Source organism: Maylandia zebra, linkage group LG7 (genome assembly GCF_041146795.1).
Source record: "Maylandia zebra isolate NMK-2024a linkage group LG7, Mzebra_GT3a, whole genome shotgun sequence".
Classification (NCBI taxonomy): Eukaryota; Metazoa; Chordata; class Actinopteri; order Cichliformes; family Cichlidae; genus Maylandia; species Maylandia zebra.
Genome location: NC_135173.1, coordinates 57,071,087 through 57,098,868, shown reverse-complemented (window position 1 = coordinate 57,098,868; position 27,782 = coordinate 57,071,087). Strand labels below are relative to the sequence as shown.

Below are 27,782 nucleotides of genomic sequence, written 5' to 3'. Positions count from 1 at the left end.
AGGATTGGTCTGTCAAAAGCAATTTAACTCCATGTATACACACTCAAAATAAGGATGAAGAAAGTTAAGCATATTATGCAACTCAAACAACTGTTAGGCACAGTTTAAAAAGATATGGCTGTTGAGTTTTTAAATTTATGCACATGTATAAATTGAAAAACGTGACTGTCATAATGATATGAGTGGCGATAAAACACTTTATGGTGAGTTTCAACTGACTGGTTAATTATACAGTCATCACCTAACTGTTCTTGTTCGCCATCACTGCTCTCTTTCCAAAAAAAAGAGTAAAGATCACTTATATTTCAAAAAAGCAGTAAAAAAAAAAAATCAACTAAATCAAGATGAAGACACAACACAAACCTAAATAGCTGACAGAGAATCGTAAATACCTGAAGAAAGTAAATTGGATTTATAATGATACGGATATTAAGCTAATCCACTTTTGTAGATTTGAGCCCTTAAAATAATTCATTAGCGCTAAATTTTGGTTGCTGTTCCTGCAGGCCTTCGTAAAGTCATGGTTCGAGCCCACCGACAGGCGTGGTGCTGGCAGGACGAGTGGTATGGCCTGACTATCGAGGACATCAGGCAGCTGGAGCTGGAGACCCAGCTGGCCTTAGCAAAGAAGATGGCCCAATACAGCCTGAATGATGGAGGGGGAACAGAAGCCAACAACTCCTTCATTAGCCAAGAGCAGGAGCAGGGAGCAGAGACAGTGGGCTCGACTGCAGAGGCAGAAGGAGCAGGAGGGAAGCTTGGAGATTCACTTGAGACAAGAGGGGAGCTCACAAAACAATGGTCAACATCCTCTAGATCCTCCAATAGGTCATCAAAGCGAGGAGGTGAGGATGTCCTTCTGATTTTTGTGTGTTTCACTGGCTTTTACCACAGTCTGTGGTACAATATTTGTATTGATATACCTTGAATTACAGTGTGACTGTTGACATGAGTGCAAGTACTTATTTAAAATATTGGTCATGCCATAATTTTAGGTAACGCTGTAATACACCAATGTTAATCTTTGTTTGTACAGGAAGTCCATCTCATCAGAGCATTTCAGAGTGGAGGATGCAGAGCATTGCCCGGGACTCTGAGGACAGCACAGATGATGAGTTCTTTGATGCTCATGGTAAAGATCAGCAGAATAAAACACATTATAAACAGCTCACGAGCCAATGAATTTATTCAGTATTGTACCCATGCACAAGAAAGATTTTTGCATTTCAGCAGTTCCCACAGATTCAATTTAGTATTTGGACATTATCTTGAAAGATGAATTGATGTGTTTTCATATCTGTGTGTCTTTGGGATGATAAATATTAACAATGGAGAAACTCAAGGTTGTTAATCCTGCTTGCTTCTTTTAATGTTCTCGTTTATCCCTGTGGGTATTTATCCTTAAGAATGAATGCTGAAATGTTAATTAATGAATGTTATTAAAGTTGAAGCCAGAGAAATTATTCTGCCAGACAGAGTCTCACAAATAAATTTTTAAATGTCTTAACTTGCTTATTATATTAGTTTTTAGAATGAATTTATTAGCAATGTGTGATTTCTGAGAAAAAGGTATAATAATTTGTGCCAACAGCTTGTTACTGCGCACTAATGCCATATACACGGTCACTTTATTAGGTACACCTGTTTTTGTGTTTCTGGAGTATCCAAACACATTTTTTATGAGAAAAATTGTAATTCTCAAATGAATGTGTTAGACTTCATTAGATCGATCGCCTTCTAGTTTCTGGAAAAACTTGTGTATTTACCATGTTGCTAAAATCAATTCCATCCCTAACCGTACCCATAAACCTGGAGGGTTAGGGGGTAAATTCAGAAACCTTCACATGCCTGTCTGAAGGTCCTGCCTAGTGAATGTGAATGCAAACAAAAGTGCCTACATTTTTCTCAGTACTGGGTGTGATGGAATAACAATGACCTTTGAAAGAGGACTTTGCAAGCACATCTTTAAAAAAGACCTCTGGAGACTTTGAGGAGGTTTGAGGTTTCAGGGGAACCAGCCTTTAGAGAACCATAATAGACAGACTGATTTTTCAAAGAGTGCATAAACAGGAGTCACCTTTGATGTAATTTAGGTTATTTAATCTGTGTTATGAGGCTGACTGCTTTGATCAGATCAGTGAAGTGTCTCCATTATATTAAAATCCCTCTGTGTATCTTGCAGAGGACTTTTCTGATAATGAAGACATGTTTTCCAAGGAAATCACCAAGTGGAGCTCAAATGATCTGATGGACAAAATAGAAACAATAGAAGTGGATGAAGGACAAGGTAAGTGACTGCCTCACTCTTAATCTTATGCTTTTGTGTACCAAAACAAAACAAGAAAACACTGGGCTTCATTTACTGATATACATAAAGTCCTGAAAGAGATGCACCTACCAATTTTGTTCTTATCATCTTGTGTGCATTAAGGAAAATTATCTTGTATTGAAAGGTGTTATTCTCAATGAGAAGCATGCCTACTAAAGCACAAATCAAAAAGATTTCAAAAGTGAAGAACTGAAACATTAGTGTTCCATGTGGATGAGGCACAGAAGTGTTTCCTGTGAAGTGACAAAGGGGCTGTAATAACCAGGAGTTGGATGTTTTCCCCCTGAGATAGGGACTGTGGGTCACTTAAGAATAAGAAAGGTTTGACATTTAAATCCATGCCAAGAAAACTAGGAAAAAAAGAAGGAAGAAAAAGAAAAAAAGACCAGAAAAAAGAAGGAAGACAAGGCCTACGTGACCAGCATGACAGCAGTTACATCAGACTGACGGCAATTGCTGGGCAAACATCCAAACGGAAAGCTTATGGACACACACAGTTTAAGATTTATGTCTATGCACTTTTTGTGAACTCAGACTGTATATCGAAGATGGACATAGTCACCATGACATCACCCACTGGTTGGTGGGCTACAAACATTTTGAATCCCTCGACCATTGCCATCATGTTTTATGTATTTATTTTTCTCATTTTTCTCACCCCGCAGAGTGAACAGTGCCACAGTTTACTCTGTTTGTAAATGAAGCCCAGTGTATCCTGAGGACTACAGGACTCAGAATTTATAGTTTAGGCCATCTCTTCTGTCATCAGTGATGAAGTCCATAATTTGTTTTCACAGAAACCTTGTACCAGGAGTCAGTCGGGGAGTATGCCGTCAATGTGGAGACACAGATAGAGGTGCCATTTTTTTCAGTGTTCTTGCATTTAATTCCTGTCTTTCTTACACCGACACCTATAATTAAAGGGCTTGTAGATGGTACTGTTCCTTCTACATTATAACGCCAGTGAAGTGAAACTAGAATCCAAAATAAAACTTGACCCTAGAATTTAACTTCAGGAGTGACGTTTAAGATTTTTCCTCCTCTTGTCCAGTGTTGTGTCCTTAAAAGGGGAAAACCTGGTTAGGGTTTCTTTTTTCTCTTCAAAATGAAATGTAAATGTAGCTAGCTCACCACTGGTCTTCTCTGGAGCAAAGTGTTTAGACTTTATTTGATTATTTTGAACTCATAGCTCATTTAAGTCCTTTTAAGTACTGCTTGCAGTGTTTTCCTTTACTCCCTTTTGCCTCTATCCCTATCAGCCCACCTTTATTTTCCTGCTTTTTTCCTGTTTCTCTTACCTGCAGGATTGTTCATCTCAGCAGTGTGTACAGCCTTCCAAAATTCATGTCCTCATTTTGGTCCTGCATGGAGGCAACATACTGGACACTGGCTCTGGTACAGTCAAACCTTCAAAATTCTTCCCACAATCCAACTAACTACTAAGTTCATTATAGATTACATTATAGACTATTTTTGGATTAACTGATTGTTTAGTACAAGAGTGAAAATAATAAGAATACATTCTTAAAGCTAAAATTAGCATAGTTAAGTTTTCATTTTTCTGTGATAAAAATATCATTTACATCAATATAATAATAATTAGAAGAAAAAAGGAAATTAATTTATTATCAAAAAAATTCAACCATTATTAAATTTGATCAAGGATAGAAAAGATTGAAAAATGATTTTTTTTTCATACTAAATACCAGGTGATAGGATCTCTTAAAGCCTTATAAAGTTTTCAAATGAAATAATCTAAGCACAAAGACATTAATGGCTAGATACATTTCATACAGTCATAGAAAAAATAACAACAATTATCTACCAGGATATTTACAGGAAATAATTTTACACTATAAAATATGTAATTTTAAAGAAAACAAAAACAACTAACTAATGAAAAGCAGTTCGTTTTTAGCTAGGTCAAATAGTTAAAACAAACAACATGTGAAAAGTGAATTAAAACAAAATTATAGTGGCTAGTTATGATTAGCTAAGACTAGGAAAGTGTTATATATGTTATATGTATATTTATTTAAATGAGCGAGCCCCCACCAGTAACACAATCGGTATAGGAGATGTTCATTTATGCAGTACAGTAAGTCTTTTAATTTTCAAACAAATGTGCAAGGCCTTATGATTGTGTTTCATGGCAATGATTAATAATGAGCCTTTGCTTTTCTTGAAGGAGAACAGAACAGCAAACAGGGAGATGTAAACACGCTAAGTGGAGCTTTTGAGGCTGTGATGAGGGTCCATTACCCTTCAGCACTGGGCCGCATTGCCATTCGAATGGTACCCTGCCCTGCTGTGTGTGTCGAAGCATTCTCGCTTGTGTCCAAGTGAGCAAGCAGCATTTTAATAACATGCTGTCATACACGTGCAAGCTGATTATAGACATAAAGCCACTTCTCTCTGCTCTGCAGTCTTAGCCCCTACAGCTACGATGAGAGCTGTCTATCCAGCAGTCAGGACCACATTCCGCTGGTTGCGCTTCCTCTTCTGGCTACTTCTGCACCACAGTACCAAGATGCCGTGGCAACCGTCATCTTACGAGCCAATCAGGTGTACAGCGACTTCATCAGATCTTTGGAAGGAGCTTCTTTTAATGGCCAGGTTGGGTTTCTGTTTTTTTGGATTGGCACTGCTTGTACAGATAACGCTGATTTAGTGTGCATACTCATGTTTTTGTGCTTTGCTTTATAATACAGGTGTGTGTTATTGGGGACTGTGTTGGGGGTATTCTGGGCTTTGATGCGCTGTGCAGCAGTTCTGTGACGGTATCAGAAAGCCAAAACAGCAGCAGACGGGGCAGTGCCATTAGTGTCCAGGTATCAACTTAAATTCTCTGATGACATACCAAGCTGTTGATACCGTAGACCGTATATAAAAGATGGATGTAGCTTCTGGGTCTAAAAAAGGAAACTAATGCTGAAGTCTTAAAAAGTCTTAAAAAAACAAAAACTGCCGATGTACATTATGGTCCCCACTGGTGTCAAGAAGGACTGTTCAGTGTCTCTCGGTTTATCGGTCAGCTTCACTCCTTCTTAGTTATTTTTAGGTTCAGTAGCTCAGATGCTGATGGCTAAAATGCTTAGCTAAAGACAATGTAATGTAACAGTGGCTACATCCATCTTTTATATACAGTCCATTGTTGATACCAGAAACTGTGTTTAGCTATGCTAAAATACGTGGAAAACTAGCCAACATGTTCAATGCATTGCATTCTTGCATTCAACTCCATCCTTGCTTTATATGAACTTGTCTGACAATTTTCATTTGTGTATGTCCATGAGTGCGCAATGGTGTGACTTATTCTGTTTTTACTGTAAGCGATATGTTGTCAAATGCAGTACAGTGTGCTAAATGTGACCCTTGGGGGGAAATATATGAAGAAAATGTGTACATTAGATGTAACAAGACTCTGAAGCCATGCTAGTGGGTCTGCATGGCAAGACAATACACAGTGTGGCACAGCGGTGCCTGGAACTGAATGGTAAACTAGAGCAGCCTAGTTTAGCATATTCTAATGTATTACATCTATTAGTAGGTAATACATACAAAGTGGAAGTAATGCAGTGATGTATGACATCAGTTTTGGAGGTGCATGTTCTGGTCATAAACCCAGTTAAAATTACAATTCATACAATTTCAGCCTTGCATGAAGAAAAGGTAAAGAGTTATCACAGATCTTATGTCACATTTAAAGGGTACTGAGGCAATTTTTGATATCCGTACAGGTGAAGTTAAAGCAAAATCTTGTAGTTGTCTTTCAAGTGCAATGATCTTGTAACTGTAAAAGCTAAACCATCCTTAATTTTTTAAAACATAAACAATCAGCAATTTAAAAATAAATGGGCTTCACATTGCAGGTACAGCTCACTATGGTAACATGTTTTTCTGCTGGTCTCATTTATGCTAGACAAAGACTCTGGATATTTCTTTTTCTGAGGCATCTCAAGACTATGAATGTTGGTGCAAATTTTTATTACCATTCACCTGATAGTTGCCAAATTATAGTGAGTATAGTCCTGACAAACTAACCTACAGTTTGAGAGTGCTATCCATAAAACTATAAGGCTATTACAAACACCTAAGTCATTCCAAAAAAACTAAAGACTTGTGGGAATAATTTCAATCACACATTTGACAGTATCCTCTTTCATCCCTCTCTCTCAGGACACAGAACTTCTTTCTCCTGGTATCGTCATAAACAGTGTCTCTTCTTCCTCGCCATCCCTCGAAGGAAGCCGCCATCTCAGCCGCAGCAACATTGACATCCCTCACTGCTCTGGGCCTGACGACCCCAAGAAGCAGCTTCCACGCAAACGCAGCGACTCCTCCACGTACGAGCTGGACACCATCAAACACCACCAAGCCTTCCTCACTAGGTGAGACACAGAACTTAAAACAAATGCCACAAATCCTTCAAAGATTTCTTCTAATGTGTTATATTTTGTTTCTTTCTGGGCAGCCTTCACGCCAGCGTTCTCCACAGAGAGGCTGGATCCCGGCGTTCCAGCAACAGCACCATGTTGGAGGGAGGATCTCTGGGGAAGTTCGAATTTGAAGTGACTGACTTCTTCCTGTTCGGCTCTCCACTCGGGCTCGTGCTTGCACTGAGGAAGACTGTGGTGCCCACTCTGGATGGTGGGGAAGGATTTTCTCCCTTTTTATGCTCCTATCATTTATTTTGCCGTTGGTCTAATTTGATGTTCGTCACAGGTCAAAGCAGGAAGTGGTTATTTGTAGCACTTTGTGTTTCTTCCTGTGTGAAATGCATGTCTCCAGCAGCTGGGAGGCAGGTGTCAGAGGTTAGAAGTCATGCTTTTGATCTCAAAGGCTGAAAAAGAGAAATATGTGATAGAAGTGCTTACACAGCCACAAGTCTGACTGCACTGTGTCCTTTGAGGTTTTAAAGAAACAGATTACTGACCTGCAGCTGTTGGCTTAACATGTGGACTTTAAAAAAAAAAAGAAAAAAGGAAATCATTACAGTTGCTGTCGGATGTTTGGTTTCATTGCTTTGTTTACACAGCCATTTATTTCTCATGGTTTTCCAAAGTAATATCGGAATAACTTTAAAACGTTCAATATTAGGAAAATAAGTTGTTGGTAGATGCAGTTTTATCGGTCTCTTATACTGATAAAATACATAAAGAGTCAAATATTTTTGTGCTGCTTGCCTTGAAAATGTCCTGGAATTACCACTGGTGAGGATATTCTTATCTATCACCTAAATAACATGCCACAAAAATACAGTATCCTCCCTACTCTTGAAATATGACAGTACAATCACACATCAAATTAGGGCATAAGACATAGGATTAAATATAAACAAAGCTTATACCACCTAGTAGCTTAATGAATCAAAGATTCATATGGATAAAGGTATGATTTCAAACATATGGGCATAGTTTTTTATTGCTGTTGTTTGTAGACACTGTGACAAACACTAGAGAGTCTATGGTGTAGTCAGACCAAGACCAGTGGGAAGTTTACATCAGCAAAGTAGTTGTCAAGCTTTATATAAAGATGACAGTCCTATTACAGTTTTTATCAATCACTTTGGTGCAATTCTCACATCAGCTATTGTTTCTACTTATAATTTAGTACTAAATGGACTGGTTCTTATATAGTGCTTCTACTCTACCTGAGCACCAAAAACTTGCCTCATACACACATGCACTTTTTTCTGTATATGTGCTTTCTATCTAACATAAACACACATTCATATTGTGATGGATGCATTAGAGAGCTCAAGGACCGTGAGAAGCCAGTGATCGAACCTATATAATTCTTAGTCAGAACTCTACATCTGTCACTTTCTTGAATACTGTCCAGCACGGCATTAGTGTTTTCAATCAAGCTACTTTGAACTTTTTTCAAACATGTATGAAAGAGCAAATCCACTCACACACTCTCGGTGTTAGCAGTGAAATTGTCCTTTGGGTAAAAGCAAATAGTAACACGTTGTCAGAAGAAGTTTAGTTGAAACAATTGGAAATAAATACTCACAATCTTGTGTTACAGGTGAATGTCATGGCACTGCCAATTACACACATGTGTATACTATACATACTGTACAAACTCACTGAGCACTTTATTAAGTACACGTTGTTAGTACAAGTTTCAGAGCAGAGTTGTTGCAGATTTGTCAGCTGCTCATCCAAATTTAGTAGTGACAGTGACTTTTCTGATGGGAGAATTGCACCAAAACGATCGAGGAAAACTGTTCTTCCACTGACAGTGTGTGACTGGCCTTAGTCTTTCATACAGACTTTGAAAGAAGTCTGAAGGGATTTCATTAAAAACAATAATGCAATACCGGGCAGTGTTACGGAAAATGTTTTGATTAGTTATGAGATTCAGACGAGAAGTGCTTCAAGACAATAACAAAATGTGTGTGGTGCTAATGGGTAGAAACAATAGCAGTGTGTGCAAATACAATAACAAATTCTCAAGTTAGTGGGGAAGTGTGTTACAGAGTTAAGAACTGCATTTCACTAGCCGGGACCACATCCTCATTTAGGTTTTACAGCAGTAGATAGTAGATAATGGCAGATGACTCGAGCATGAATTGAGGCTGTGGTTTGGGGAAGGCCTCAGGGCCTCAGAGGGGACTGGTGGCGAATCCCAGACTGGAAAGATCTCAATGTGCTAATGAGAAATGAATTAATTGAAAAAAGGAGACAGGGTAAGGCACAAAAACAAGAACAAACAGCTTCTCATTTTTGAGAAAGGGTGTGCTTCAAGGTGTGGTCCCACTAATGAAATTCAGATAAATGATCTCCAAAAGGAGTGGAGAGAATTACATCGATGATGTGAGAACTGCATCAATGTAACTCAGTAAAACTGTAATGTATTTTCCAGCCTACTATCTAAAGTTATAGTTTGTATACACAGTGTCCCGTGTTACTAGTCACACCAGTCTGTTTATTTAAAACTTCTTGCTGTGTTTCCTGCTCTAGTGTCGGCGCTGCGTCCAGCCTGCCAGCAGGTTTACAACATGTTTCATCCAGCTGACCCCTCCGCCTCTCGTCTTGAGCCTCTCCTAGACAAGAGGTTCTACCTGCTGCCTCCCTGTAGCGTCTCCCGCTATCAGCGCTTTCCTCTGGGTGATGGACATTCGGCTCTCTTGGGTGAGTTGACACACACGCAAACACAGACAAAAAAGAAAGGCACACTTCCTGAGACATTTTGCTGCAGAACTTTATGTAATACAAGTTGTTGACTTTTTTTTTACCCCTTGTCTGGCTTAGTTGAAACTGTGCAAAGTAACCCCCAGCTTCTGATAGAGTCTGGCAGTACAGCATCACATCGGAACCAGGAAAGCACTGTCAGTGAGACCTGCATCCCTGTGCCTGTCCTCAACTGGCAGACCTCCCAGAGCAACACAGAGAGTGTGTATTTGTTCTCTCTTTATCTCCTTTATCCTGTTATTATTATTTTTCTAATGTGGTCTGGATTTGGTTAAAACTAGAGCTTCTAACAATATAGGATTTTTTTAAGACCATTACTGATACAGATGGAAAAAATACAATATTCCAGTATATTGGCTGGTTCATCTGTTGATGTTTATGGCTCTTTCATAAACATCAACAGATTTCCCTAACATTAGTTATGGCTCAGTTGCTTTTTTTGTTTGTGGGGTTCAAAACACCTGTTTTGCCAACAGGGAAGTTGCAGAGTAAGGTAAACCCCTAAAATAATATTGAGAAAACCCCAACAATCATACAACCTTTTATGAGTAAGCACCTATTGACAGTGGGGAGAAAAAAAAAGTCCATTTTAACAGGAAGAAATATCCAACAGAACCAAACTAGAACCAAACAGCCATCTGCTGCGGGTAAACCTGTATTTACCCACTGAATTCATTTTGAGGTTCTATTATTTGATTAGCGAGCTGGTTGCAGTTTTATCATTTTGGTTCACTCTAATGACTCTAATTTTTCTGCCACTTCAGACTCCTGTCTCTTCTCAGACAAATTAAGCACTAAAAAGCGATTTTACACTAACTGCTCAGCAGCAAATAGCAAACAGAGTTCTTTGACTATTGGGTAAAAATAGTGGAACATGCAGTAGCTAAGCAGGAAGATATCTGGAGGAAACCAAAAACAGAGTTAAAAGAGTGAACGTGAGACTTAAATTTATCAAATGGTTAAAACTCAAAAGGTAACATGTTGTATTTACAACTTGTTTCTCCTTGCATGAGTGATTAAAAATATCATTATTTTATATTGGTGTTTGAATTATTCATAATCATAGAAATAATTGATCATATGTGAATAAAGAATATGACTATAACTCCTCTTTATTCGCAGTGGATACCCTTCACTCCCATACTCTTGTTGATGGTCAGCATCCATCATCAACATCACCAGGGATTCCTCACCTTCGCTGCACCCGTAGAGCCAGTGAGGCCAGCATAGCCAGCCAGGTGTCAGGCTTAGCTGACTCTTACACCGCCTCCAACATCGCTACGAGTAAGCTGACCTCTGACATTGTGTCTCTGACCTAATTTTTGGTCCAGAAGCTGGAAGTTTACATGTTGACATTCTCATTTCCTCCCTCCAAACATCCTCTTAGCAAGCAAATGTGAAGTGAGCCACACTAAAAGGCCCAGTCTGCTGTCACAGCTGCATCTACCCTACCATAGATTTGCCTCTCGGAGCACACCGCCTCAGTTGCGCAAGAAAATTCGTCAGGTTTTTCCGAGATCCAACGGTGTGGAGTCCGAGCACAGCTCGGACGTTAGCTCTGACATGACTTCTGACATGACCTCTGACCTCACTGATGTTACGTCTGACATCACTGACATCAGCTCGGCACCCCCGTCGCCCAGGGTGCTGAAGAACATAGAGAAAGGTACCCTGGGAGCTGTAGTAAGAGGACCTTGAGGGAAGGATGCTACAATCTGTATTCATTCCCTGTGTTCTTTCCTTCCTCCTCTGGCTTCTTCCTTTCTCTCAGATAGTACTCCCAAGTAGTTACAGTAATTACACTGGAGGTCCATAATCCTTCTTGTGAGCCTTTCTGAACTTAATTCCTTGAGAACCACTGTTTTCTTGTCCTGGTGGTGATTCCCAATCAGGCTTACTTGTACCTCAGTAGCTACTTTTGGTGTTGGCAGAAAAATCTCAAAAAATATATACTGATGTTTTATGACACGATGGATTTTGATATTAAATATGGTCTAAGTTTTAAATAAGAAGGTCAGTGTACTATATGTGTAAGTGATCCCTGTGAGCCTAAAGCTTCAGATTGCTCTAAAGACTTTCCCCTTGCTGCTACATCTATATGACATCACTGAGAGCAGATATTGCTAATGTGATCATCTCAGGCACGCAGAAGCCCCACCCACCTGTTGATCACACCTTCTGGTTGCGAGATGCAGCCAGTCAAAAGAAAGTTATCTCAAACAAAGCGTGAAGGAAATTAAACACTTTGTTTAAGTAAATTCAGATGCTTTAGCATTATGAATCATGGATACACTAGTAGTGGCTACAAATAAATCTGTGGAGATAAAAATGAGCGTAAGAGATCCCATTTATGTGGGAAAATAAAACAGCCCAAATAGTAGTAAAAATTGATGTGTACTAATTTATTTCTATAAGCGCTAACTAAATTCATCATATCAAATAAATTGCTGTATCCAAGTCATATATTGCAGTTTAGGGATATTAACAGTTCATAGATAAAACAGTGGACAAATACAAGTCGTGGATAATAATAATAATGGACTGCATTCATATAGCGCTTTTCGAGACCCTCAAAGCGCTTTACAATTCCACTATTCATTCACTCTCATACACTGGTGGAGGCAAGCTACAGTTGTAGCCACAGCTGCCCTGGGGCAGACTGGCAGAAGCGAGGCTGCCATATCGCGCCATCGGCCCCTCTGGCCATCACCAGTAGGTGGGTGAAGTGTCTTGCCCAAGGACACAACGACCGAGACTGTCTGAGCCGGGTCTCGAACCGGCAACCTTCAGATTACAAGACGAACTGCCAACTCTTGAGCCGCGATCGCCCTAAACAGTAACAACAGTAACAACAAACATTTTTTTACTTTTGCAACACAAAGAATGGACGAATTGCTTCACTACAATTAATCACACGTGTCTTTTAAAATATCGTAGAGTTTAAAATAGCATTCATTGGGATCATGTTTGGAACACACTGTGGTATCGGTGGAGGGATATTTGAGGGCTTTGGGGATATATCAGTCAAAAAGGTTGGGAACCACTGCATTACAAGAAAAAAAGAGAGGGAACAGTGTGCACTTCAAACCTTTCTACTACTCACCACTGTCCAGTTTTAACCTAGCCCTAGTGCCTCTTAGTCAAACCTTCAGTGAAAAACACTAACTAAAATCAGCACAGTGGACGTTCTGACTGTCTGTTTTTCCCCTCACTGCTGTAGTTGCCTCTCGGTGGTGGGGCAGTAAGAGGATGGACTATGCTCTTTACTGTCCTGATGCCCTGACAGCCTTTCCAACCGTGGCTCTGCCTCATCTTTTCCATGCCTCCTACTGGGAATCGACGGACGTTGTCTCATTTATACTCAGACAGGTTCTCTTTCAATTGATTTTATTTCTTTGATTTGTAATCACTAAAGTGTTTTAAGTTGCATAGTTCCAGGGATGATAATCTCAGTCATTGCTTTTTTAAAATTAAATATAAGACTCCATTCCTTTACAGAAAATTTGGTACAATAGGTTCACCATGCTTTCTACATTTCTTTTTTCCCCCATAAACATTAAAGAGAACAGAATATATGTGATTAATGTTAATTTCATTTCCTGTTGCAGGTAATGAGACATGAGAATTCTGGTGTTTTGGAGCTGGATGGTAAAGAAGTGTCTGAATTTACTCCTTCAAAACCTCGGGAGAAGTGGCTTCGAAAGAGGACTCATGTTAAAATTCGGGTAAGAGGTCTTTATGGTATCTCCACCTGACAGAGGCAATGCTGAACTTTTAAGATGTGGATACAAAAGAGAGATTTTTGACTTAAAGTATCTCTGTTATATTTTCGGAGGGCATAGGTTTGGCTTTAGAAGTATTTCAGCAGCAGCAAAAAATGACACAAAGGGAGAAAAATGGATGTTTTATTTACCTGAAAGGCAAATTTACAAAGAAAATCTGAATTTCTAATGATCCAAACTTTGGAGACCTCAACATCGTTCCCTAAAAGACTAATTTATCATCAGAAAATGTCATGCCACACATACTAGAGCCATCAATTTATCCATTTTCTTCTGCTTGTCCAATTAAGGGTCATGGGGGGAGCCTATCCTAGCTACCATAAGGCGAGAGCCAGGAAACCCCCAGAACAGATCGCCGGCCTGTCACAGGGCCGACACTGAGAGACAGGCAGCCATTGTCATACTGTTCACGTTCACATCTAGTTCACATCCAACTTTAATTAACCTACCCGATTAACTTAACCCCACTTACATGCTAAGCATAAAACATTTGAAATAATGCCAAGCTAAATTTGTTCCAACTAAATATTAGATTATCATTGCTTTCTTTTGACAAGGCTGTGTATAAGTTATTGTTAAAGATTAAGCACGTTTTTTGATTTTCATACTTCAGATATCTGTTAGTTACTAGCATATCTACCAAGAAAATATTTCCTCTCTAAACATTTAATAGAATAGAATAGAATAGAATAGAATAGAATAGCCCATAGCCCTGCATAAGATATAAGCAGCAAGACATAAGTAGAGGATTTCAGTTATTCTGGAAAAAAAGGTGTCCAAAAAGTCCTTGAAGAAGATACGGTAGTCCCAAAGGTGCCAAAGAGGCATTTCACAGGACAAACAATTTAGGAAAAAAGCACCTCTAATGAGCTGATTAACATTTCAGTCAAGTTCTCGTCATCTCATTTTGGCAGCAAAAACAGTAAGAGAAGTCTCAAGAGAGACTTTAGAGAATTGAAACTGATTTCCGCCTTTTTTTTGTTTTGTTTTGTTTTGTTTTGATTTTGTTTAATTTCTGTTGTATATATGTAATCATTTATATTTGAATCTTAGTTGCCTTTATGATAAAGAACACTGGAAAACCAAATAAAGAGATTTGAAAAAAAAAAAGAAAAAAAAAAGAAACTGATTTCCTGTTTTGGTTGCTTCTCAGAATGTGACAGCTAATCATCGCGTGAATGACGCCGTGTTCACAGAGGATGGAGTGCAGACACTGACGGGACGTTTCATGTATGGTCCTCTGGACATGGTCACATTAACTGGAGAAAAGGTAATGACTGACATGTTTGGCTGTTAGGAACAACAACAAAAAAGAGATGGTTTGTATTCAAGCCATGTTTTGTTTTTGTTTTTTTTCTTTTTCTTGCAGATTGACATTCACATCATGACCCAGCCTCCCTCTGGAGAGTGGGTGTACTTTGACACGGAGCTCACTAACAACAGTGGACGTGTCTCTTATGTAATTCCAGAGAGCAAGAGGCTGGGTATCGGGGTATATCCTGTCAAAATGGTGGTCAGGTATGCTGAGTTGTAGTTATTTCACAAGGAGAGACGCATACATGTATGAATTTCATCATATTTACCAGTCGCTGTTTCTCTAATAGGGGCGACCACACATTTGCAGACAGCTATCTTACTATTGTACCACGAGGAACAGAGTTTGTTGTATTCAGCATTGACGGGTCATTTGCTGCCAGCGTCTCAATAATGGGGAGTGACCCTAAGGTTCGAGCAGGGGCTGTGGATGTGGTAAGGTAAGGAGAACACCAGCATGCTTGGTAGGAATACTACTCTGCAGTAATATATAGTGTAAAACGTCTAGATAGTACAAATCAAAGTTGTGGACACAAACAAAAACTCCGTGGCAAAGACCAAAACAGATTGTTGTGGAATGTTGTCTTGGCAACTTGTTCTCCATACTTCATGGTGGAAAATGCATATGCAGATATGAGCAGTTCACTTTCTCTGCATCTCACATGGAGCCACATATCTCACATTTGAATCTGGTCTAAAGTCTGCCCCTTTTGTATGTTAGTAAGTTAGAAGAAGCAACACAAGAATTGCTTCTCTAGGTCAAAAACATCACACAATGCAAAACATTCCTCTCCACAGTGAAGGCATAAATGGATAAATGACCACAAACACATGGTCTACTTGCTGCATGGACAAAGGTACTGAGGCTGGGGTTCTCCACTCTCTCAGCTCAGGTACTTGCAGGACTAATTGTTGTGTGGAGCTTACACATTACTGTTACAGCGAAAGGTGAAAGTTTTGAAAAATGTAAAATTGAAAAACACATTTTCTTTCACACATTTTTAATTCCATATATGTTATTTTATAGTTTTCTTCTAAACTATTGAGAATAAATACTACCCCCCTGGTATTTGTAGTTTTTACATGTGCTGCATCTTGGGAATATTTATGTGAAGTAATGGCAGAATATTGATTTTCTGAACAACATATCACTCCCTTTTAGCATGGAAGTCAGCTAATCCAAACGCGACTCCTTCTCAGGATTTTTATTCTTTATTGTTTGCAGGTACTGGCAGGACTTGGGCTATCTGATAGTGTATGTCACAGGTCGTCCTGACATGCAGAAGCAGCGTGTTGTTGCCTGGCTCTCCCAGCATAACTTCCCTAATGGCATCGTCTCATTCTGCGACGGCCTGGTACATGACCCTCTCCGACACAAGGCCAACTTCCTCAAAACCCTCATCAACGAGGTAAGTGAGGGCAGGGAGAGTCTGGAATAGCAATGCAGCAAAATCCTTCCAATGTCTAAAAGTTTAAACTCTTTGTATTTGATTAGGCCAACATGAGGATATTTGCTGCCTATGGCTCCACCAAGGACATATCAGTGTACACTTCTATTGGCCTGCCTCCATCTCATATCTACATAGTGGGAAGGCCCACGAAGAAAATGCAGCACCAGTGCCAGGTCTGATAGTAAATAATTGTGGTACATTATGAATTAGTTCACAATGAAACTATTTTATCTGAGTGGGTGTACAGCTGTAAAATAGTTTCATTGTGAACTAATTAGGCCATGAATATTTTACATGATTAATCGCTGAGTGTTTAGGGTCTGTCAGGGGACCTTCTGTCTGTGCATTGATGCTGAGTAAACCCAGTTTAATTGACTGTTAATCTGTTCCAGTTCATCCTGGATGGCTATGCTTCCCACCTATCTCAGCTGGAGTACAACCAAAGGTCTCGCCCTGCCAAGACCGCCAGTACCCGTATGGTCCTCCGGAAGGGCAGCTTTGCTCTGGGCACAGCTGGAGGAGACTTCCTCCGGAAACGGAACCACATCTTTCGCACCATCTCCTCTCAGCAGCCTGGAGGGTCGGGGTCATGCTCACCCAGCCAGCCCAGCCGGACTGAGCGCACGCTCAGCCAGTGTGAAGTGGAGCGCGATAGAGGGGTCACAGCAGCAGCACAGAGGAGTATGAGTATAGCTGGGGGGTGCTGGGGGCGCAGCAGCAGCACCAAGGAGGGCAGTGTAGGCTTACATGGCCCCAAGTAATGTTTAAATAAAAGCTTTGGTATAAAGGACCCTGGCCGAGCCACTATGATCTCTGGACTAAGATAAAAGATAGAAAGGTGAAGAAAAGATGGGAGTGTGTGGATGATGGGGTTGTGGAAGGAATAGACAGATGGTTCAGCATAAATAACCCATAATTAATAGAGATTAGGAAGGAGCGATAAGTAGGGATCTGTCCAGGAGGAGTGGACTAATCAGGCCAAGTGGGATCTAGAGAACAAAACAGTTCTGTAGCATGACTCTTTTACAGTAATACTTTTATAGGATATACCACTATTTAAAAAAATGACAAAGGAAGGATTAAAAAAAGAAATTGTAAGCCTTAAACTAATCTCGTCTAACGGGAAACCCTCCCTTCTCCTTTCCAAACAACATAAACATTTACACTCATGAGCTCAGGACAAACTGCAGAGCCAGATTGATCTTCAGACAGTCAACCATGGGACTGAGGCTAAGTTCGTTTGGCAACCGTGGCAAAGGGCCAGTGATTGAGTTTCTTTTCCACTGTTTTGGAACACAGCAGTGACTGGCAATAAGTATAGAAAACCCTCATGATGCAAAAACAGAAAAGCAAATCTATCAAAAAGTAAGTAGAGACCAAAAAACAGAAAGGCAAATCTAACAAAAAGTAAGGAGAGACCAAATGGAGACCTTACTGTAAAGGATCTGTTCATCCAAACTCTACCAAAAGAGATCATATTAGTAGCTATTTTAACTAGCCACAGCATGTTAGTGTAAACAAAATCCATCCAGAAGGTTGTTAGGTTAGATGCTTTAGTTACTCTCTTCCCATTTCTTACCAACAGCCTGTCAGCTGGCTTCATAAAGAATTCTCCAATTTCATTTTACTCCACCCTATTTATCTGGTTGGTACTTTTTGGTTTTATTTGTCCAGAAGTATCTAAACATTAAGATGATGTAAATGTAGGTGGAAGTATTTTCTGTCATGAAAATGTACCTGAGAGTCTGCCAGGGTCCAAACTCTCTTTGTTACCACCTAAAATCACCATGCTAACAAGCTAAACTAGATTAGAAAAAAAGCTTGTAGCATTGTTACTGGAGAAATGATAGCATGAGAATGCTAGCATTGAGTTAAGTGTAATGGACCACAAACGAATTACCTTCATGGTATTGTGCTGGCAGAGATTTTAAAAGAATCTCTAAATTTTCTATTTTTAGATACCAAAAGATATGAATAAAGAAATGTGTATTTTGGATGAATTGATCCTTTGAACAATAAGGGCTGGATTTGTGAAATATACTGTATCACAGAGGAAAGTACTTGTCGTCTTAGTCACAGATCAGTCCTTTTCATGCTTCTTAAAACATACTGATAGCAGGTCGGCCATTCAGTTTTCATTCCACCCTGTGTGAAACTCTGTAGTATTTTCTGTTTCCGTGTGGCCTCTGGGCCATCCAAGGCCTTAATATCCCACAAGACACTTTCTTTGCAGAGGAGACGGAAAGCAGAAAAACAGGGCATGCAGCATCAAAGCAACAACTGAGACTCTGTACAGTCCACAGCAACTATCCCTTTATTTATATATATATCTATATATATATTCATCTGCTTGCAATACCTCAGATCCACCTGCTGGTGGTGTTTTGTTTCCCATAGTTGCTGCTGCTGGGAGACACTTTTGTGGTGTTTCCTGAGTATTTGCTCTTTTTTCTCATAGGATATAATGCAGGCTGGACCTGGAGCCTGTTTCATTTCAGACTGAACTGGAAGGGAGAGCTTTCACTCACAAAGATGTTTCAGTATTTGTACCAAATGGACTAAAGAATGAGCCGAAGTGATTCAGCTCGAATGTTGAAATGACTGAATTATCAGTGTGTGTGAAGTATGGGAGATGAGTCCCATTGGCCTCTCTTTCCCTTTAAAGAAGATGAAGCCACCTCACATCTCTGACCCAAATCCAAAAAAAACAAAAACTATGGGCACATATGGGCTCTTTATATAATAGGTAAAAACATTTACAGGTATGATAAATGAAAAAGTCAGGTGCCTGTGTGAACACTGAAACAGTAAAACTAGCCATGAAGACATACCCTACACAATGTGCTTCCAGTTTAGGTGATAGTGGGCAGAATCCACTATGCTTATTTTTGGCAAATGTTAACAACTAAACAACATCTCTCGAAAAATTGTTGTGTTCAGGGTGTTCTACTAAGGGCTGCACAAAACTGAATGACAAGACCTTTTAATTTATACCTTTAAAATGATCCAAATTCAGTCAATAGGAGCTAAAAAAAAGTTTTAAAAAAAGTGTTTATGCAGATAATTCAAAAAAGGCCATATACTTGATTTTTAAAATCAACCCTTCTTATATTGCAATAGAATTGTTTTAATATAGCTAGTTTTTAAAGTTATTCATTTTTATACACACCCTGTAATAATTTGACTTGACCTGACACAAAGATGAAATTTAAAACCTTGGAAATTATTTACTTTACTCTTTTAAGCCAGATTTTCAAAATAATATTTATAATATCAATAACAAGCATAAATTCTAATGTGTTTTTGCATGAACTGGAAGTCTAAGTCTAAACAAATGATACGTAGTTCTACATGCTTGGTATAGACTTAAATAATTATAACTACAACAGTTTCAGTGTTCAGATGAGCATATGGCTATTTCTGAAGCATGAAAAATTGTGAATCTGTCCTTTAAGCCTTCGTGTATGGATGTATGGAGCAGCCGCACTGCTTGTCACCCTCATTTTACTATGCTGTTATTTCACATGCCCAGTTTCCACACTACACAAGAGTGCTTCTATTTCCAGTCTGTGTGATCCAGACCGTCTTGAACCCACCACAAAAGCCAAAATCATTCTCTAATACTGTAGTTAATCAACGGCATAACCTCATTATCCTTTTTTGCACTAGTTTACAGTGGAATATACTGTAGTTACCATCTCATTTTGCTGCATTCGAACACCTCTGTAGTGCATGACATTTTTTATTTATGTCAGGATATGATATATGTGCTGGTATGCATACGTCTGTACATTTGGTCACAATATGAAAATGATGTACGTATATGTGCCAAATAGTTAACAAGGAACTCTACAGAAGTCTTTAGACCAGGAGTTTTCAAAGTCTGATATTGTGCTCCCCCACTGATGCATATCCATGCCCACACTCTGTGTTCTCTTAACAGGCATATTTTTCTGTTTGGTGGATGATTATTCTCAAAGCTTTGGAACTACAGTAACTGTAATTCTTTAAAAATTTGTGCAATCTAATGTAGACTCCTGAAGTTTACCTTTAAAAGCGCACTTTTCCTTCTTATGTTATGTTATCTTACAATAACATGACATACAGAAACCTGATTTCTTTGTGCTATTGGCTACATACACAGCACACCCAGAAATATCCTCCTGAGAAGCGAGGAAAAAACAATCTTTCTATTGAACTTTTTTGTGATTTCCTTCCTCTTTGGAGATAAAAAACAAAACCCATGAAATATCAATGGAAATCCCAGAATGTCATATATGTAGGTTAGCTCAAATAAGTCAAAAACAGATGTCCATTACAGAGGACACATAAATGAATGGGCTGGTTCTCAGGTGGATATAACTCTCAGATAATCAGTACTGCTCCTCAGCAAGCTTCCAGCAGTTGGGCAGTCAGAAGAAAGGGGGGTTTTGGGCAGGGACACCTTAAATGGACAAACAGGATCTTCTAGTTGTGAAGCAACAGTACTTACTGCTCTACTACTGTGCCACCACACTGCAAGAGGTGTCTCTTCAAATCCATTTCCTAATTTTCCTACTATCTACTGCTGTCTTTGTTTTCATTTGGTTTCAGAGGTGCAAAATGAGAAAGATTTCAAGTTTAAAATCTTCTTTTTACTGAGTAGAAAAGGCTTTTTTGTTGTTGTTGGTTAACCCAGATACTTAGAAGACTCATTGAGGAATCCAGAAAATCATTTAGAACAATGGTGACTGATTTTTAAAGGAATGTAATTAGCTTTGTGACTTGACTACATGCTGATATCTGAGAAGCACAGACTATAGCTAGAGGATTAGGAGTTTTTCTTATTTTTGTTTCTTTTCTTTAAAAAACAAAAGAAAACTTTTTTTCTTTTTTTTTTTCTTTTTTAAGATTTTGGCCCCATTAAAAGCATTTTAGCAATTGTCTTAGCTATTAGCTCTTCCTGTTTGCACTGTACCCATGAAGAACTGTCTGCTTATTAGTCATGGGTACTGGATATAGCAATGTCTTCTGAAAGTCTATGGCCCATTGAATCTAAAGATACATATATCACATAGATCCACTCATTTTTAACTTGGAAATTAAAGGGCCAAAAAAGACAACTAGTGCTTCCTGTTGCTCTCAAACACCTCTGTGCACCTGTACAATCCACCTGACACAGATGGGAGGTTGTCATAGTTTGAAAACCTCTGATGAACACTGTATCCAGCCTTTCGTAAGAAGGGGAAGTGTGTACTGAGAGCAAACGTCTTAATGCTTTGACTGGATTTTGATTTGCTGACTACATAATATTAAATTGAATGTTGCATGTGAAAAAAAATGGGCAAAATGTTTTGACCTTGTAGAACAGAGTCTGAGCGTGCTGCCAAAACCTTGGACAATATGCTAGACTGAAAGAAGTCCTGGAGAACACTTTTTCCCATTTGGCCATTTTGGCTGCTGAGTTGAATGTCTGTCCGTCTGGATTCTGACACTGTTCAGGAGCCAAGGATGTGTCACTGTACATACTGTAAAGATATATATGTAGGAAATATAGGGTCGAGGTTTATTTATTTATTTAAGGTTCATGGCGTTACTCTGGAAATTTCAGGTGAACTATAACGGAAATATGTAGCATTTTATTTGTCATTTTGGCAGTCATTGAGGCTATGGACCAACACAGGAAGCTTTTATGTTCCTACCAGTGCAATATTATTCTTCACATCACAGCAGGGGCACAATCTACCACAATTCAATCTACATGCAGTCTGAAAGCATACACGTCCATACACCACGTGCAGCTTTTTCACACCATGTGAAAACTGTTTGTATTTGAGCTGCTGTAGACATCTGCTGTCTCTTACAACAGTCAAGTATGTTTTATAGGACTATTGTACCTATTTTTCAAGCTGGAGTATTTTACAAAACCTTTGCAATATAACTCGAGACATTTTTCTCAGGCAGCAGTAGGTGCATGGAAAAGTAAAAGCCCTTAACAGAAAACAATATTTAACAAACTGTTGCATTTTGTCTAATCCAACTTAAAATTACATAACCTACACTGGTAAGAATAATAAATGAACTCTTCTCCACTATGTCCTTACAATTAAACTGAACACTTACATATAAAAACAAAAACAAACAGCAGAATATATTTCCTGTAATCACAATTATTGCCACTTTGGGATAAGAATGATTAAATATAGAGACCTACATCTTTAGTTTTAAAAAGTGCATTATTAGTTTGTGGTTTCACTTTCTAATAACACACCCTTTGTGAAAGGGTAAACATTATTGTATGCTGAATAAGTCACTGGACATGTTAGTCCAAAGAGACCACTTTTCATTTCAGTCTATGAGATGACTGCTCAGTTTAGCTTTAATGCTGACACTGTGAAAAATGTTAGCACCCACTGTTGCTTCTATGAACAGCATTTTAGCAAACTAATTATTTGGCACTTATTGAAAATTCATGTGTTTAAAACCTTCCTACATTTTCTAAAGCCAATAAAAGTATTTGTAATGACTTCTGTAAACTCATAGCTGAAACATGTATGTATTGTACTGAAGACGTACAGTCATGTAAAAGGAAAGAATGCCTACTGATTAAAGTTCTTAATTGATGACTATTTAGTATTTATAATAGGATTACAAATGTTTTTAAAAGCCATTATAAGTGAAACAAAGCTGCCAAATAAAAGTCGGTTTTGATTAATATCTTTAAATGAATAAATCTTTTAGAAAAGGCTCCTTATTAGAACGTGGGACTGACAATTTATTGATGTCCAGCTTTAGAAACCATATCATATTTTGTATGTACACATCTGAAATATAATGCCGCAGATGCTGTAGGACCGTGACAAAGTGTATAGTGGCAATAATTAATATACACTTTCAATATATGCATAGTATGGGATTAGAGTCACATGCACAAAATTTATTTTAACATCATCTAGTTTTTATAAGCACCACTATAAACACTTAATGGTTTATAACACATTAAAATGTAGCTCTACACATTGATTTATTATATTTGTAGCAATTTTAATTGCCCTGTAACCATTACGGCATCATTAATTCTTGCTTTATGTGTGATTTCCATTTGTTTTACTTTTTTTTTTTTATAATTCCAGGAATAGACAAACACTTTGTATCTGCTTACAGTTACATTATTGCATCGTTAAATGTTTATATACTGCTTATATTTGCTAGGAAAGGGTGGCATAAAATAGTACTTCTCTGCGCCATGTTAGCTGTTGCATAGATTGTCATTACCCATTTTATATGTTTTAACTGATTCTTTGATCCATGACACCGACAGCCAGTAACTAAGATGCCACATGTACTTAATTAGGGACACCAGAATTACTTTTCCAAGTGATTTAGACTCACATTTTCAGTAGGTACAGATGTGTCGTTGTTCATACAGTATGTGTTCAGCACTCACCATTATCCTCTGTACTGTGGAATAAATATAATTGGATGATAAATTACCATGTGTTTGTGTGTTCTTTTTAGCCTAGTCTTAAACGTTTACATACAATTATGTGGAATGCCTAAAAAAAAAAAAAAAGTATAAATCCGGGACTTATTACCAGCTGAGGAGTGAGATCCCACTGTGATGCCTGAAGCACAGTGTTTCAAGCACTGATGTCTTTGTATTTAGAAATAGGAAGCACCGAGTGAGAGGTACAGTGGGGCAAAAAAGTATTTAGTCAGCCACCGATTGTGCAAGTTCCCCCACTTAAAATGATGACAGAGGTCAGTAATTTGCACCAGAGGTACACTTCAACTGTGAGAGACAGAATGTGAAAGAAAAATCCATGAATCCACATGGTAGGATTTGTAAAGAATTTATTCGTAAATTAGGGTGGAAAATAAGTATTTGGTCACCTCAAACAAGGAAAATCTCTGGCTCTCACAGACCTGTAACGTCTTCTGTAAGAAGCTTTTCTGTCCCCCACTTGTTACCTGTATGAATGGCACCTGTTTGAACTCATCATCTGTATAAAAGACACCTGTCCACAGCCTCAAACAGTCAGACTCCAAACTCCGCCATGGCCAAGACCAAAGAGCTTTCGAAGGACACCAGGAAAAGTATTGTAGACCTGCACCAGACTGGGAAGAGTGAATCTACAATAGGCAAGCAGCTTGGTGTGAAAAAATCAACTGTGGGAGCAATCATCAGAAAATGGAAGACATACAAGACCACTGATAATCTCCCTCGATCTGGGGCTCCACGCAAGATCTCATCCCATGGGGTCAAAATGATCATGAGAACGGTGAGCAAAGATCCCAGAACCACACGGGGGGACCTGGTGAATGACCTGCAGAGAGCTGGGACCAAAGTAACAAAGGTCACCATCAGTAACACACTACAACGGCAGGGAATCAAATCCCAGTGCCAGACGTGTTCCGCTGCTGAAGCCAGTGCATGTCCAGGCCCGTCTGAAGTTTGCCAGAGAGCACATGGATGATGCAGCAGAGGATTGGGAGAATGTCATGTGGTCAGATGAAACCAAAGTAGAACTTTTTGGTATAAACTCAACTCGTCGTGTTTGGAGGAAGAAGAATACTGAGTTGCATCCCAAGAACACCATACCTACTGTGAAGCATGGGGGTGGAAACATCATGCTTATGGGGCTGTTTTTCTGCCAGGGGGACAGGACGACTGATCCGTGTTAAGGACAGAATGAATGGGGCCATGTATCGTGAGATTTTGAGCCAAAACCTCCTTCCATCAGTGAGAACTTTGAAGATGAAACGAGGCTGGGTCTTCCAACATGACAATGATCCAAAACACACCGCCCGGGCAACAAAGGAGTGGCTCCGTAAGAAGCATTTGAAAGTCCTGAAGTGGCCTAGCCAGTCTCCAGACCTCAACCCCATAGAAAATCTGTGGCGGGAGTTGAAAGTCCGTGTTGCTCGGCGACAGCCCCAAAACATCACTGCTCTCGAGAAGATCTGCATGGAGGAATGGGCCAAAATACCAGCTACTGTGTGTGCAAACCTGGTAAAGACCTATAGTAAACGTTTGACCTCTGTTATTGCCAACAAAGGTTATGTTACAAAGTATTGAGTTGTATTTTTGTTATTGACCAAATACTTATTTTCCACCCTGATTTACGAATAAATTCTTTACAAATCCTACCATGTGGATTCATGGATTTTTTTTTCACATTCTGTCTCTCACAGTTGAAGTGTACCTCTGGTGCAAATTACTGACCTCTGTCATCATTTTAAGTGGGGGACCTTGCACAATCGGTGGCTGACTAAATACTTTTTTGCCCCACTGTAGATCTGGGTCTAACTTTGAGTTTGTTAACTCTGCAATCGGCAACTCTGAGTTTTTTTTTTGTTCCAGAACAACTAATCAGCTTTGGAGCAGACACTGCAAGGCTTGTAAAGTAGCGACTAGTCAATCACAAGTTTGGCTCATCCAAATGTGTACTTTGCTTTCTCCGCCTCTAATGGGTCCATAAAGAACAAAATAAACACGTTGTATTCAATAAGACTTGAAACTAGCAACTGAGACTTGAAATCATCAAGAAAAGTATTTACTGAGGATACACATCAAAGGAGCCAAGTGACTTTGGACTTCTATGCAAGTTCTTTTTGTAACCAGAGGCCCACTGCTGGTTACTAGAAAACAGATGTGGTATCAAGTTACACACATACAAAGCACAGGTCTTGAACTTCATGTAGCTCAACTGCAATAAACTGAGTTTACAGCAGTCATTTTGATAATAAATACTAATAAAATTAATCTAGGCTTACAATTAATCTAGGCCTGAGATGTACCTCTAACCTGGCGTCTTCGGCCCGGAGGGCATTATTAAATGTTAGGTTGTTGATGAACAGGGGTGGAGGACTTGCGGTGGTCTTTAGGAATAAATTCCGGATACGGCAGCTGTCCCCACCTATGTTTGCTAGCTTCGAAGCACAACTATTGGAACTTGCTGGTCCCCCCCTGGCTCTTTGTGTTGTGGACTTTTATCAATGATTTTGCTGACTTTTTAGGATCTATTTGCTTAAATTATAACCGTCTTCTTATTGTTGGTGATTTTAACATTTATATCTGTTGTAAAGACGATAGGCTTGCCAAAGACTTTCTTGTTTTAGCTCTTTTAATCTTACTCAGTGGGTAAATGCTCCAACCCACTCTAAAGGTCACACACTTGATTTGGTTTTCTCTCATGGAAAACCACATCCCAGTGTTGCTAGTGTCAGGGGAACTAGCAACACTGGGATTTCTAACCACTTTCCAGTCATTTTTGATGCTGATCTACGCAAAACTGATCTGAACCTTGGGGGCCCTCGATGCCTTGCCGGTTCATTGATTCTGGGACTGTGGCTGAACTTTCTGCGTTTTTCTCTGAATCTGTGCTCCCTGATACGGCTGGCATCACACAGTCTTTATTTGATGACTTTGCCAACTCCCTACTTGCTATATGCACCTCCATACTGGACTCTGTGGCCCCTATAAAAGTGAAACGTCCTAGAAGCTGTTCCCGACCTTGGTTAAATGACTCTACACGTGCCCTATGCCGTACCTGCTGTCAAGCTGAGAGGCGGTGGGAAAAGGATAGGCTCCAGGTGTCCCTTGATATTTTACGCAGGACGCGCTTGGAATTCCAGAAATCTGCTAAGATGGCTAAAGCGGCTGTTCTGTCAGCCATCGTTACGAATAATAGTCATAATCCACGCGTTTTATTCAATATTTTTAACTCCTTGGTTAACCCTTATCCTGAAGCATCGTGGCTAGCTTCTTCGGCTCTTTGTGAGCAGTTCTTAAATCACTTCACTGATAAAATCTCCACCTTAAGAGCCTTAAAAGCTTCGGGGATGTGCCAAGCCCCCGCTTTACGCTGCTCTATGACACTTGCTCAGTTCGAACCAGTGTCACTTCCTACCCTTAAGGGAATTAAGATAAGATAGAACTTTATTAATCCCTCGGGTGGGTTCCTCTGGGAAATTCGACTTCCAAAAAAAAGCACAGCAACGACCGAAGTTACAGTTATTGATCGTCTAAAAATCTCAAATTCTGTTCACGACATTCTCCCATCTCGCATTATTAAGGAGGGATTTAATGTAATTGGGCCTTGTATATTATCACTAATCAATCTTTCTTTGTCAATGGGTTGTGTTCCGGCTGCCTTTACACATGCCGAAGTGAAACCTGTTCTTAAAAAGCGTTCCCTAGATCACTCAAATCTCGCTAATTACAGACCTATCTCGCAACTTCCGTTCCTGTCAAAAATCCTCGAGAAGATTGTCCTATCACAACTTCAGACCTATCTGAATGAGAATAACATCTGGGATAAATTTCAAACTGGGTTTAAACTGCGCCATAGCACGGAAACAGCACTTTTGAGGGTCTTCAATGATCTTCTTTTAATTACTGACTCTGGGCGCCCCGCCGTCTTAGTTTTGTTGGACCTGTCTTCTGCTTTTGATCTGGTGGACCATAATATCCTGTTAATGAGGCTTGAACTTCTGGTTGGCATTACGGGTATGGCTCTTAGTTGGTTTAAATCCTACTTATCGGAGAGGTCCTTCTCTGTCACGATGGGTACCTACTCCTCTTCCATTGCCCTCGTTACCTCAGGGGTCTGTATTGGGTCCTATGCTATTTTCTCTATATATGTTACCCCTTTGTCGTATTATTGAAAAGTACAAACTCTCTTATCATTGCTACGCGGATGACATTCAAATTTATTTTGAA

The 27,782-nt window shown here is 39.3% G+C and overlaps 1 protein-coding gene across 6 annotated transcripts in view; it reads left to right on the top strand.

Annotated features, from left to right (window-relative positions):
* pitpnm2 (phosphatidylinositol transfer protein, membrane-associated 2) overlaps nucleotides 1-23,550 on the top strand; it is a 64,841-nt gene extending 41,291 nt beyond the window's left edge. For 5 of the 6 annotated variants that reach the window (XM_076886745.1, XM_004566908.3, XM_004566910.4 and 2 more), the window contains 22 exons: nucleotides 507-845; nucleotides 1,037-1,132; nucleotides 2,183-2,287; nucleotides 3,127-3,185; nucleotides 3,634-3,724; nucleotides 4,518-4,671; nucleotides 4,756-4,945; nucleotides 5,041-5,160; nucleotides 6,509-6,720; nucleotides 6,804-6,979; nucleotides 9,301-9,471; nucleotides 9,592-9,732; nucleotides 10,654-10,815; nucleotides 10,919-11,197; nucleotides 12,752-12,900; nucleotides 13,140-13,256; nucleotides 14,467-14,583; nucleotides 14,683-14,831; nucleotides 14,918-15,067; nucleotides 15,853-16,036; nucleotides 16,123-16,251; nucleotides 16,471-23,550. In XM_076886745.1, the coding sequence (XP_076742860.1) occupies nucleotides 507-845; nucleotides 1,037-1,132; nucleotides 2,183-2,287; nucleotides 3,127-3,185; nucleotides 3,634-3,724; nucleotides 4,518-4,671; nucleotides 4,756-4,945; nucleotides 5,041-5,160; nucleotides 6,509-6,720; nucleotides 6,804-6,979; nucleotides 9,301-9,471; nucleotides 9,592-9,732; nucleotides 10,654-10,815; nucleotides 10,919-11,197; nucleotides 12,752-12,900; nucleotides 13,140-13,256; nucleotides 14,467-14,583; nucleotides 14,683-14,831; nucleotides 14,918-15,067; nucleotides 15,853-16,036; nucleotides 16,123-16,251; nucleotides 16,471-16,839 (3,659 nt within the window). In that variant the 3' untranslated portion in view covers nucleotides 16,840-23,550. The remainder of the gene's footprint in view (nucleotides 1-506; nucleotides 846-1,036; nucleotides 1,133-2,182; nucleotides 2,288-3,126; nucleotides 3,186-3,633; nucleotides 3,725-4,517; nucleotides 4,672-4,755; nucleotides 4,946-5,040; nucleotides 5,161-6,508; nucleotides 6,721-6,803; nucleotides 6,980-9,300; nucleotides 9,472-9,591; nucleotides 9,733-10,653; nucleotides 10,816-10,918; nucleotides 11,198-12,751; nucleotides 12,901-13,139; nucleotides 13,257-14,466; nucleotides 14,584-14,682; nucleotides 14,832-14,917; nucleotides 15,068-15,852; nucleotides 16,037-16,122; nucleotides 16,252-16,470) is intronic. The other variant, XM_076886746.1, reaches the window with a different exon arrangement.
* The last annotated feature ends 4,232 nt before the right edge of the window (nucleotides 23,551-27,782 follow it).